The sequence below is a fragment of the Nematostella vectensis genome, chromosome 5 (genome assembly GCF_932526225.1).
Source record: "Nematostella vectensis chromosome 5, jaNemVect1.1, whole genome shotgun sequence".
Classification (NCBI taxonomy): Eukaryota; Metazoa; Cnidaria; class Anthozoa; order Actiniaria; family Edwardsiidae; genus Nematostella; species Nematostella vectensis.
Window position 1 is genome coordinate 6712125 of NC_064038.1, and position 14056 is coordinate 6726180.

At 39.4% G+C, this 14056-nt stretch overlaps 1 protein-coding gene across 4 annotated transcripts in view; it reads left to right on the plus strand.

Moving 5' to 3' along the window:
- The window catches only part of LOC5504590, a 114506-nt gene that overhangs the window by 81483 nt on the left and 18967 nt on the right, over positions 1–14056 (plus strand). For 2 of the 4 annotated variants that reach the window (XM_048727878.1, XM_048727879.1), the window contains exons 37-51: positions 226–459; positions 1062–1330; positions 1761–1869; positions 2250–2594; positions 2742–2780; positions 3564–3684; positions 4165–4236; positions 4441–4512; positions 4608–4679; positions 4878–4949; positions 5281–5352; positions 9773–9844; positions 9917–9988; positions 10198–10269; positions 10717–11739. In XM_048727878.1, coding sequence (XP_048583835.1) covers positions 226–459; positions 1062–1330; positions 1761–1869; positions 2250–2594; positions 2742–2780; positions 3564–3684; positions 4165–4236; positions 4441–4512; positions 4608–4679; positions 4878–4949; positions 5281–5352; positions 9773–9844; positions 9917–9988; positions 10198–10269; positions 10717–11608 — 2585 coding nt within the window. In that variant the 3' untranslated portion in view covers positions 11609–11739. Of the gene's footprint in view, positions 1–225; positions 460–1061; positions 1331–1760; positions 1870–2249; positions 2595–2741; positions 2781–3563; positions 3685–4164; positions 4237–4440; positions 4513–4607; positions 4680–4877; positions 4950–5280; positions 5353–9772; positions 9845–9916; positions 9989–10197; positions 10270–10716; positions 11740–12385; positions 12550–13193; positions 13400–14056 lie in introns of those variants that run through there. The other 2 variants (XM_048727880.1, XM_048727877.1) reach the window with 2 other exon arrangements.

Below are 14056 nucleotides of genomic sequence, written 5' to 3' on the forward strand. Positions count from 1 at the left end.
AGTAGTTGGGGGAGGGGTGGTGATAGAACATCAGGAATGTTAGCCAGTGAACATTAGCTCATCAACTTTTAACATTGCTTGCAAGCAATGCGTTGATCAGTCCTCAGGCGTCATCTATAACGTGTTAAGTTGGCCACATTTGAAGCCTTCTTTTTTTTTTTTTCGCGAATGTTACTTTTACACTACACAACAGCTCTATAGTTAAATATTTCACCATTTTTTAAGCTCTTGGTGACCTGGTTATCGGTCACAGACCAGCAGAGGACAATGCAAAGGATACCCTTTCCACCCTTGGTAGCTTTAACCTCTGGAGCTCTACCCTGAAGGCTGAGGCCATCAAACGGATGTCGTTTGGGTGTGGTGGAGAGCACGGGGACGTCAGAGAGTGGTTTATGGTTTTGGCCAATATTCAAGGACATATCGGGAGGAAGAGGCGACGAGAATGCACTGATAGTACAGGTATGCGTAGTGACTAACTGTTGATAGCTAGGTTTTTTAAAGGAAGACGATGAACCACCACTTCAACATTGTTTACACTTGAACATACAAATGAAGTCTGATGCATTGCTGACGATTTTTGATTGAAAATACCTCAGTAACTTGAATTATCCGACAAAATGAAATGCTTTGTGTGACCCCGTATTGTGCTGGGGTGTTAAATTTCGGCTCGACTGACCTTCTTTAAAACAACAAAGATACCAATGACGATGGCCACCACGATGAAAACGCTGAAGCTGATGACTTCTTGGCTGTGAGAAGCATTTCTATCACTAAATAAGTTCGCAAAGTGTTTGACAGAAACTTAATATCGTCTAATATATATATTTTAGAGCTGAACTACACGTTGTGGGGTGGCTGTGGTTAAAACTTTTTATTAAAGATATTTTCACACATCAATTCAATTTTTTTTATTTCTTTTCAATTTCTCATTAGTGGTTATTCAACTCACAAATTAAGATAAATGTAGAAAATTATCATATAAGATTATCATATAACAATAATACGAAGATTATAAGAATAATATGAAGAGAATTTTGTTTATTTGTTTCTTTCATCTTTAGCAAAAAGGATAATTTTTCAAAGTGGCTTCAATAACAAACTCACCCAGAGCTTCAGCGCAAAACTTGTGGGTCCACATTTCAGTAGGTCAGTGGATTCTTCGAGTGTTTGCCTTAGATTCCGCTACATGATGTACGGACCAGGAGTACAGCGACTCTCAGTAGCACAGAAAGTTGGCAATGGCAGCATGGTTCCAGTATGGGAGGATGATGCTAGTGACAAAACGTGGAGATACGGACAGACACCTTTAATGGGGATACATGATTACAAGGTACAGTATATAATCCGCTCACTCACCTCAATCTCACCTCACCTCGTCAAATACTCTTGCCTTATCTCACCTCACCTCACCTCACTACACCTCACCTCACCTCACCTCACCTCACTACACCTCACCTCACCTCACCTCACCTCACCTCACCTCACTTCACCTCACCTCACCTCACCTCACCTCACCTCACCTCACCTCACCTCACCTCACCTCACCTCACCTCACCTCACCTCACCTCACCTCACCTCACTTCACCTCACCTCACCTCACCTCGCCTCGCCTCGCCTTGCCTTGCCTCGCCTTGCCTCACCAAGTCTTAAATCGTCTTGCCCTCACCTCGCCTCGCCTCGCCTCGCCCCGCCTCATGTCTCAACTCAACTTTTCTAGCTACTCCGTGAGGTGTTCTCCTTGACTTTTTTTGCGTGTACAGGTCGAGTTTTCTGGAACACTGGATGGAAGACGACCTGGATTTATAGCTGTAGGTTATGCATTTATCGCTTCTGGTTTTTGCGTCCATTGGCCCGAAGACGCAAAGAAAGGTAACACATTACGTTTTCAACCCTATCGCTGTAGCTTGGTATCCACAAAAGAAAATTGAACTTATTTAGTTCATAATAAGTTTAAGTTAAAATGGAATAATATTTTATTTACATTTTTTATTTACAAAACATATTTTGTTTGAAGATTAAGGATCATGGGAAACTACAAACTGAATATGGTATAACTAGAAAGACTACAGAGACAAGCTGTAGAAAAACTAGATGGCCTACGTAGGCGTGTTGTAGACAAGCTATAAATCAACATAAGGTTGAAAAAGTATGTTAAACGCCTCTGTGAAACTACTCTGATTCAAACCAACTTTCTCAACCTTGTGTTGATAATACCTTAAAAACCGAAAAAGAGTTCTCTCTTTGTTTAGCATGCAGCCAAGATTTTACCGACGCCCCTGGATACATTACGTCCCCTCAGTATCCAGGACCTTATATCGCGAATAGCCACTGTGTTTGGCGAATCATTGCACCTGAAAACTACGTCATCAGGCTAGATATACTAGACATGAGATTACAAGATCATGTGACGTGCGCTAAGGACTACGTCGCGGTGCATGACGGTAGTGACGTCGCCTCGCCTCTGATTGGACGGTACTGCGGGTTTATTCATCCCGAACTGATTGAGTCTACAAGTAACCACATGACTATTCTATTCCACTCTGACGCGCAATTCCACAAAAGAGGGTTGAAAGCGCTCTATAGGTTTCTGAAAGGTGCGTGTTACGTAAGAATCTCTCAAAACACAAACTCAAGTTCTCTCTCCTCTAAAGTGTAAATTGAATTGAATAACATTATATTAATTTCCCCTTGTAACACTGAGAATATCGTTATTAAAAGCATGTCCGTCTAAAATTTTGTAGGCAACCGGGAGCAAAGCGATGTTTGTCTTAGAAAACAAGGTAATCCTGAAGAAAAGTAAAATGAAGAGTACAAAAAAATATCAATGAGTATCTGCAGTATGGCTTTTAGAAGATGAGACCTTAAGAGCGACAGAAACACAAACAGGCGTGTCCCAGGATTCGCAGAGAGTGATGCGCAGCTATAAATATCAGATATAAATAGCTATCAAATACGATCGTCTCATAAGAAATGACCCATTGGTTTTGCGGTCAAGTTGCGCGCACCCCCCCCCCCCCCCCAGTTAAGCCCCTAGCGCATTTGAGACATTGTAATTTGAAAAACTTTGAGCAATTAAAGCCGCATTGTCACCAGTTTACTTCCGGTCGATTACGTAAAAATATCCGATGATTTTTAACGGAAAACGCGAAAAATATTTCAAAATATTTGACAGAATTGTGTCGATTGGAATGTTTCTTTGAGGATGTGATCGATAATTTAGAGCGGATGGCCTGTTAAATATCTCGGATTCTAATAGATCCTTTTGTCTTTTAGCGGTTGAGGTCTCCGTCGGACCTCCGGAAGTAAACTGGTTACAATGCGGCTTTAAGTATTCCTAGCCTCTTATGAGCTTAAAGAGCCACTGTCAGCCTTTGGTATTGTTGTTAACCAAAATTGGACGACAAATTGTTTGAAGAAATCTCGAATCTAAAAATAAACGTTGAAAATATCGCAATAGCTTTATCAAATCAGCCGTTAGAGGTGGATGCTTCCTTTCCACACCTAATGTATTGCTAGGATGACAAAATGGCGGGTGACAGAGATTTGTTAATCTTCCGCCACAGGCTGCCCGTCTGGTTGTACATGTTCTGATATCATGGGTGATCAGCAAGGGAGGATCGTTGTCGAGAGCGAGCAACAGCTTCTGGCGATGCCGGCCAATTTGCCTTCGCGGACCGCTGCCGTGTGAGTTCTTATTAGTTTGGGGTAACAGACGTAATGGTTGAAAAGTGGAAGGAAGGGAGGGCTCAGAGAAGAAGAAAAAAAAGGTTGTTGGGAAAAACGTTGAAGAAAATCCAGGATGAATAAGATAGGCAAATAAGTGGAAAGTGGGGGAGAAAGGAAGGAAATAATTAACAAGTAGGGAAAGAAAAATCAAAGAAGAATTTTCTAAGAGCAGAGAAAAAATGGCCTGACGAGAGAAGGGAAAGCGAAGAGACATCAGGTAATAACGAGAAAGGGGTGTGGAAAGAGGTTGCTTAAATTCAGACTCGGGATTCCTGTGGCGCGCGGACGATTTAATGGGCGGGACTTGGTCGTGTGTGTTTTCGAAGAATCACGGGGACTCGGAATTCCTGTGGTGCGCGGACGATGTAATAAAGACTGGGTCGTGCCTCCTGCAACTCAGAGCGCCTGTGAACATGCTAACTCTGTTGTCCCTTTCAGCATGTTTCAGGAAAATCGGATCTCGAGTCTGACAGAGCGCAATTATCATTATCTTCAATACCTGCTTCATTTGTAAGTAAAATATTGGCTGTTGTGGTCTCCCTGTGGACTAATTGGCATAAAAAAATGGCATTAGAAAATTTGCAATCTTGCTTTCCTTAGGCAAATTTGTACAGCAGCTCTTTTCGTTCTTCTTATTAAATTAATTCAAAACCCAAACAATTCGTTGGTAATCTATCGTTGTTTTGTTATTCATATTTTTTTTCTCCCATATAGTGATTTGTCTTTTAATATCATCACAAACCTCAACGCCCGAGCCTTCACAAACGTAACTTCACTGGACACCTTGTGAGTAGCCACAACTGTCAGGATTTCTTACTTTAGTCTTGTAACTTTTTTTATTTATCATGTTTAGCATTAAAAAGCATTTTTTTTTTTCTCAGGCGACTGAATTCTAACTTCCTTCAGAGAATTCCTCCGCTGGTTTTCAAGGACATGCAAAACCTGAAAGTTCTGTAAGTAGGAATGTAGGAATGTAAGTAGGAAATTCTGTAAAAGTTTGATCGAACATAGGCGTGCCTACTAAAAATATCACACCGCAATTTTACGCGCCCTCGAGTACATATCGAGTCACACAGAACATTCATTTCCATCATTTCATTCGAGTATCGTCAATGAATTTGATATTGAAATAAGGCATTTCTTTCCTACAGTGATCTGAGTCGAAATCTTCTCACCAAACTGGAAAATGGTGCTTTTGACGGCTTAACCAATCTTAATGTCCTGTAAGTACTTGATGTCACAAGGGTTGCTCGGGACAAATACACCATAATTATAATTACCACCACCATCATCATCATTGCCAATGGTGATTATGATAATAATGATTATGATTATTGAGGTACATCCACATGGTGGCTCTTCTGGTAATTTCTGGTAAATTCTTTGTATCCTCAATGTAAAGTTGTCAACAAATAGAGGAAGTAACATATATCACCCCAATTCTGCTAGTTATCCTATATGTTCTTTATCCATTCCCCCGTTTTCGAGCCTATAGGTCCTCCATAACGTTATAACAAGAGAAATAATTAGAATCTTAACACTGACTTATTGCAGGAGTTTACGTATGAACAAGCTCGAGTCATTTCCTCGTGGCCTTTTCAACATCACAGCCAACCTGACACAGCTGTAAGTATATGTACATTTATATAAGAAACTAGTAAAGATATACTTTCTATTGTCAGCCATTTTCTATTAGGATTGTGATAATCATCATCTTCATATCGTCATCATTATCGTCATCGTCATCGTCATCGCCATCGTCATCGTCAACATTATTATCATCTTCATATCGTCATCATTATCGTTACCGTCATCGTCAACATTATCATCATTTTCATATTGTCATTATTACCGTCGTCGTCATCGCCATTATCATCTTCATCATCATTATCGTCGTCATCGTCAGCGTCAACATCATCTTCATCATCAACATCGTCACAGTCATCTTCATTGTCAATGTCATCACAGCTGAAAAAGAGTTTGATGAGGGGATACCCTTTATTCGCACGTCAAGATTCCCGTCTGATGGTAGTGGTAGTGCCGTGGTGTTAAAGCCGCATTGTCACCAGTTTAATTCCGGTCGATTACGTAAAAATCTCCGATGATTTTTAACGGTAAATGCGAAAAATATTTCAAAATATTGACAGCATTGTGTCTATTGGAAGTTTCTTAGAGAATGTTATCGATAATTTAGAGCGGATGGCTTGTTAAATATCTCGGATTCTAATAGATTCTTTTGTCTTTTAACGGTTGAGGTTTCCGTCGGACCTCCGGAAGTAAAGCAGTGACAATGTGCCTTTAACACGTCTGACACAGAATTAATCTTCTACGCGCCACGTGGCGTATAGTGTCTTCTCTCCCCATCCCCCACAACGGCCGAAGGTCCACTCTTAGTCCTCAATAGACGTGCTATTTGTAAACAAAACTATAAAGCATAAGCTAGATCTCTAGTGTCTCCCTTTATAATATACTAAAAGTCTGAAAAATCGGAGCACTCTCGCAAACATCCCGAAAAACCGCATCGAATTTCCCAATACAAGGTTTGTATGTAAAACCACATGAATACTAAATCATGAAAATCACGAACATACACATACCGTAAAAAATCAAATTTATACCACTATAAATGATACGATATATATATAAATCCCCTGATGAGTGGGCAACCACGAAACAGGCCTGTAGGGAAACCTATGTAGTTTGTATTTTTCTCAAACCAACACTATACACCGCTCTACTTTCGAGTATTGAGCACTTTCTATGAAAGCCTTCAACCATCATTTTATATATATATATATATATATATATATATATATATAATATATATATATATATAATATATATATATATAATATATATATATATATATATATATAATATATATATATAATAATATATATAATATATATATATATATATATATATATATATATATATATATATATATATATATATATATATATATATATATATATATATATATATATATATATATATATATATATATATATAATATATATTTCTACACAATCTGGATAAAAATAACGTTATCTGATATAGCTTATCTCTTTTGGTCAAAATTCACAGATTTCATGCTATCTTTACACCCGTAAAAATTTAGAAGATTAATCAAGCACATGTAGTTATCATTAGTTTTAGTTTGTTTGATTTTGCAAGTTTTTGCAAGACTTTTTGCAAGACTATATACTGAAAAACACTTGTACGGGTGCTGCTAAAGAGACTGGGAAGAGATCTTGTAAGCAGATAACACTACCTCGCAATCGGCAGTGCCCATTGACAATGACGTCGTACATGTTACAGCTGTCGTTTCAACGCTCAATTCTAGCTCATCCCCAGAAGACCTTTAACAACATTCTTCTTCGAGCTCTGAAGTTTTCCTCCAGCATTGTTAGACTCTATGATAAGTGTGGCAGAATTTTATTCAAATGTTGAGCAAGTGCCCGAGGGAAAGCGGTTGTGGCACAATGGACACGGAAGCTGATGACGAATCGAATAGATGATTACTTATGTGGAAAGCTGCGGTAAAATCGTACACACGATTAGCATCACCGTTCCTGTTGGTGACGATAATTCCGTATGGAAGCCCATGACATCTACCCTGAGCCGAAATCCAAATCTACACGAAGATGTGGGGAATAAATGAGCTGCTATTTATATTTCTTATTTTATTTTTCGATTTTTATCCATGCGCTTCTTGGTTGTGATACCACTTTCAATGAATACGGGTAAGAAAGGTGGCATCGTTCAAGAAGCTTGTCTCCTCATCCTACACCCGCGCAAAGGCTCAGCTGTTGACAGGATAGAGCTAATAGAGCAACAAAACCTATCCCCAACTTCAGCAGCAGCTATGTTCCAGTATTCTATCAAGTCAACCAATGGAAAGGCGATAGAAAGGCGGTCTAAAGTATGAGCCTAGGTGTAAGTCAACGACAGGGTGAACCCTTAACAGATCTTGAGAGACCTCCAGGACTGCAGCACGTTTAGTGCTCCTGCCGCATGAACAATCTAGCGTGTTCGCCCTAAGGCCAATGCAAAGGGTCATCGTGTACTAATTCCCTCTCAATCGGGTCTTAATTTTAAAGAAATTATAACAAAAACTTCCAACATTAAATAACCTTTTTTCACAGAAAAACGATACCATGAGAATGATTATATTAAAAAGATAATGTGTCCGTATACTTTCTTGTTATATACTGAATCAATGACATTATTATTAAAAGCCACTAAGCACTATTTGTATGAGAACCTGTTTCCATCACGTATAGTCATTTATGATAACGAATATCTGCGAGACCAAAGTGGTGGTGGACAAGGATAGCTAACTGTGCATTTTACCCAAAATAACTGAACTACTTTAAATAACGTTAATTTTTTATCCTAATTGTGTAGAGATATATATGTCTCTAGTAATCTAGTGGTATACATTCCTTTTATCTAATAAATACAAAAAGCCCAAATAGTCGTGTTCGTGAACCAGAAGAACGAATTCCAGTTTTTGGTGTATTCCTTTTTTCTAAGTATGTATTTTTACCGTCATTTTCATGATTTGGGAACCCTGTGGTTTTTCGTACAAGCCTTGTATGTGAAAATTCGATCCTGTTTTTCGGGATGTTTGCATGCTCCGATTTTTTTTAGACTTTTAGTATGTTATAGAGTGATACTTTCTATGCAGGAAACCGTTAAAAAACCTTGTGTTGCAAATAGTCCAATGTTGGCCCCTTTTTTGACGTAGATTAACTGGACTACCGGTGCCCATGTCATAAGGATAATGTTGCAATTATCCTTTTGGTCTATTCTCAGAATGTGGTCCTTCATCTTCCATCTTCGCCGCTTAACCTCCTTACTCAAAGGCTTAATGCCTGCCAACTCCTGAGTGCTAACATGATCCTTCCAATCGATTCGTAGAATTCTCCTCAGACAAGTATTGTTAAACCAGGGGCGTGTCTAGAAATAAGAAGCAGGGTGGAGTCCATAGTAGTATCAAGCTTCTATCGGCATCCTTGGTCTTTGTAATAGTTCACTAGATCTAGAAACTTTTTCTACTATTATATATTATAACTGACACGCGCGTGGAAACACATCAGTTTTCTTGTCTCCCCCCTTATTCATTTTCTCCCCCCTTATTTCATTTGGCGTGGACATTACGGAAAAACCCTGAACATGCGCACTTCGAAGAAATGGAGAAAGAAGATACAATTTCTTACAATGGCCACCAGTCCCTTGTATTCCGGACTGATTTTCCGTTTTCAAAACACAAATAACGTGAGGCTGAAATTCCATACCCAGATTTTGGCTTTTTAAGATATTTTCTCCTTGATCATCCTTGCGCTACATATGAGCTCAGGAACGAAAAGCTCAAATTTCAATGTCACTTTACAAAAAGTCGCATCGATTTTAAACAATACTTTGCTTGATATTACTCACTAAGTACTTAGGGGAATTTTCCGCCTTATTTGATGTGAAATGAGCTTATTGGAAACGTCAAGTCATGTTTTCCGTCATGTCTTTGGCGTGGCATTAACACCTACTCGCACCATTGCACTTTTACATCCTTTCTTTTGGTTCATATCAATAAAATTCAGCCGCAAAAAGTTGTCATTTTTGCCAGGTTTTGCCAAACGAGGTCACTTCCATATAAGAAAACTAATATATTGCTTATTTTGAAAAGCTGCATCATTCTTATCATTTTTTAAGGTTTCCATAAAGCGGGTGCTTCATAAACTTTATGACTTCTAATCAGGAGAGAAAAACCGTGACTGAGACCATCTCTAGTCAATGGAAAAATATCTCTGAAAAGAAACTAAGATTCCTCGGTACCAGACCCCCAAAACGACAACGTTTTCTTCATATGTTTTTGTGTCTTTACGGACTACGCGTAAAACCAACCTGTATATAAGTATGTACCCTGGCTATGGCTTTTGTCTCCATTGGACCCTAAAAAATGAAGATGAACGAAGTCGACAAACTATTTGTTTTTATTTTCTATTGTCATGGTAACTATGCCTTTCTATGTTATTTCCTAAAGCTTTCTTCAGCACAATCGCATCGTCTCCGTACACGATGGTCAGTTCCGCTCTTTGCAGAATCTCAAAGTGCTGTAAGTATAATTTGGCCTTGAGGTACTCCAATTTTGTAGGTCTTTGATCTGTTTCAAACTATCTTGTTACAGGGATTTGAGCTCCAATAACCTGACGCGACTTACCAAAGACACCTTTGAAGGACTGGAGTCTTTAACTGAACTGTAAGTTCGAAAGGCTTTAAGTGTGGTACGAATTATTCTAAGTGTTACATATGTTGAGTTATATATGTTGGGCACCCTGTGCGGGACGCGGTCACAAAGCACACCATAGTGATCGCCAAGTGTACGAACAAACTCGTTTGATTCCATACTGAATAAATGCTTAATTACAAGTTCGTATGTATCTAAATCAGAGTCCATTTCATGTATAGATACCTCCATGATAACAAGCTTCGCGATGTTGATGCCGACGCATTTGATGACTTGCACAATCTTAAATACCTGTGAGTATCACTTCCTCTTTCAAACATTATTTTTATTTGAACATATTCAAATTCGGCATGTGAGTTAGTTGATGAGAGTTGTCGCCGTTTGATCATGTGAAGTATTGCGATCAGCACTTTTCACAAAAAAAGTAAATCGAGTAATTCACTGCTCCGTAATGGTTCTGGAGTCAAATAATCATTTGGAGTGAAATAGAGCGTGTAAAGTGATGGATCCTGAAGTCAAATAATTATTTTGAAAAAAAACCCCTCAAAATCACCAAGACCGACTAATCACAATTTTGTGAGAGCTAGAAAGACTTGAGCTCTCATCGACTCTCAGCTACAACAAAGAGTTCGAAAATGGTCGTCACTTCTAAAGGACAAATTACAGTAATTAATATTGTTATGTAGACTCGCACTAAGGAATTCGATCGACAGCATTTCGCCTTCCTTTTTCTTTTAAAGGAAACTCGACTTCTTTATTCTCTGCTGTTACGCGCGGAAATCTGTACCTGGCGTGACGTGCGAGTCCCCAAGTGACGACTTCTCCAGCTGCGAAGACCTGATGAAGAACAAATACATCCGGGTATGTGTGTGGATCCTTGGACTCATGGCGCTACTAGGCAACATGTCGGTAATTCTGTGGCGTATTCTCGACAAGGAGACCAATCAAATTCATTCCATGTTGCTGTTGAACCTTGCATTCTCGGACCTCCTGATGGGTGTGTACTTGCTTTTAATCGCCATCATGGATACCAAATGGCAGGGAGAGTATTTCAAGCATGACATCGAGTGGCGGTCGGGGATTGGGTGCCAGGTTGCGGGAATACTTTCTATGCTCTCCAGCGAGGTCTCTGTTCTTATTCTTACGGTCATCACAGCGGACAGACTTGCCTGTATAGTCTTCCCTTTCAAGTTCAAGCGCTTGAAGAAAAGATCAGCAACATTTACGTGTACTGTAGTATGGATTTTCAGTCTAGTCATCTCAGTTTTACCCGTGGCAGGTCTAGAGTACTTCTACGACAAGAAAGGGTATTTCGGCTTTTACGGTCGATCTGCGGTGTGCTTGGCTCTTCAGTTATCTGAGGATCGCCCAGCTGGCTGGGAATACGCAGTGGTTATTTTCATAGGGGTGAACTTGGTGGCGTTTATGTTTATGCTGTTTGCGTACATTGCGATGTTTTGGACCGTCAAGCGAGTATCGCGTGCTGTCCGGTCCACGTCAATGAGCAAGGAATCGGCCATGGCCAAGAAATTGATTTTTATCATCTTGACCGATTTCTGCTGCTGGATGCCTGTGATCGTCATCGGGATTTTGTCGCTGACAGGAGTATTCCACGATCCACGACCCAACTAGACAAGTATGACGGCCTTTCTTACTAAACCAAAACCGCCGGAAAAATGTGTCAATTTATTGAGGCCTTATTAAAAACATCCGTAAGGCTGCTCAAATCTTTTAAGAGCTCTAATAAATATCCCTCATATATATTTTTACTTCTTCTTTACTTATTCAAGACTTTGCAATCCTTAAAGCACCTAAACAGAAGCTGCAATCTGGAGTTATAGTTTAATAAGAATACACACATTGATTTTAGCCTTCCTCTCTGTTGGAGTACCGTAAACGCTCGTTTTAGCTCCAAGTTTCCACTCAACGCCCCCTTTCGAAGAAGCGCCACACACTAGGTGCAACATATGAGCGTCCCTCCCCCAAACATGAAAAGAATGTAGAAATGGCCAAACGGAATGGTTTTATCACCCTCAAATCACTCATGGACAGCGATGAGTATTTAAGGTAAATTACTACCCTCTCTACTTGACACCTAACGCTTCCCACAATAGCTCTCCACCTTCACACTACACCAACCCCCTTCACTACACAAATCCCAAATCAAACAGTTTTTGTCCTATGGTATATATGAGAGATTGAGACGAGAGCCCAAAAAATTCCTGTAGTAACATAGAACAAGTGTTCCAAGGTCCAATTCAAAATAGTATCCAAGAGGTACAAAGGAAGCCAATATTTCTTGCAAGTTATCGTGGAATTTCGTTTTTATGTGCAAAAAACATAATTGAAGCAGGTTACTGGTTTGCAATCGCCTTATAAGGTAATCTTATACCAAAAGCTTCTTCTTATCCAGGTTTACGTGTGGATAGCTGTGTTTGTACTGCCCGTCAACTCCAGCATCAACCCCATTTTGTACACCTTTTCTACCGCGCATGTGCGGAAGAAAATCGGACGAAAGGGACTGGAGCTTAATAACTTTCTGACACAGGGTGCCCATGGAGACGGCATATCGCGTAAGTGCCAGAGTATGTAATATCAATCTGGGAACCGTACATTGAGAGATTGACAGAAATAGCCTTAACGACAACAAACAAACTCAATAATAACAACAGCCGTTATCACAAAGGTAACAATCAGAACGACATCCACAACAACAACAACAACAAAAACTCACATAAACAAGATAATAACAACTTCAACGACAACATTCTGTTTGTTTACTTTTATTTCCGAGACACACAAAAGTTCTCTTAGTGTTATCCCATGCAAGTTTGCATAACGTTATAGCATGCAATAGGCATTATAGTATGCAATAGGCATATACATCTATTTCAAATAAGTTTTCACTCGATCAATCTGTGTATCGTAACCCGCAGTGATTCATGGGTATCAAATAGATCAGCAAATAAGCGTAAAATACAATTCCAGGTTTCTAAAGCTGTAGAATTCTTGTTTATGTTCTTTTGAACATTCACATAGCTTTCGGATACAAAGATTCATCCGTTTATATGCTACCCATAAACCACCGCGGGCTACGATAAATGGATTCTCGAGTGCAACCTTATTTGGAATAGGTGTATATTCTAAATTCTTGAAGGGTTTTCAAGATGGTGGAGGGTTTCCAGGATGGTGAGGTAATCCTAATTTCTAATCTTAGATCGCAAACGTGCAGTGCCGTGGCTAAGAGTTCAAAGTCCATTCCAAGACATGGAGATGACTCATGTGACCAGCCCCAGTCCACTTATAAAAACGCAGTCATTTGAGTCCCGGATCCCGACTCGGATAGAAACAGATGTCCCATCATGCAACATTCGCATTATTGAGCAGGCTGATGTGCTGCGGCAAGAAAGCTCAGATCACGTGGTATGTCACGTGGGTATGGTAGATAAAAAAAATCACGGCGATGCGCTCCATGCTTCTGGCATGCTTTTGATCACAGCCATAATCTTTGTTGTCATCATGAACGTCCAGTGATTATTATTACCATTGTCATCATATTCAAAATCATCATATCTTGATCAAGTTATCTACCATAAATTTCACGCAGTCATGTAGCAGCCCGCTTGTAAGGCCTAACAGGATTGGCTGGATTACCTCATTGTTCTATTGTATTCGCGTTCTATTGTTTTGTTTCACATTGTTTTGTCTGTGGTGTATCAATCCAATCAGGCGAAATCTTCTGAGACCCATTTCACGATCATCATCATCATAACCATGTTGAGAGGCGTTTTTGTTTTAAGCTCCCTGATAATAGGCGGACGTGACTGCTGTGGCGACAGGAGCAAAAAATGGCAAAGTTCAAATTGTAATATTGTGTTAGCTTATATTTGTTTGATTTTTTTGCCTAGGGATTCATTGCGCAAGATAAAAAAATCGCCCAATTTTATTTAGGAATTTTTTTTTCATGATTTATGGAAACTTTGCTCGATCTTATCTCATGAACGGATCATCTACCAAAAAGTACGAAGGCTTATTTTGTTTTATATTACACAAGGAACCTCAAGCAAATGTAAGGTAATA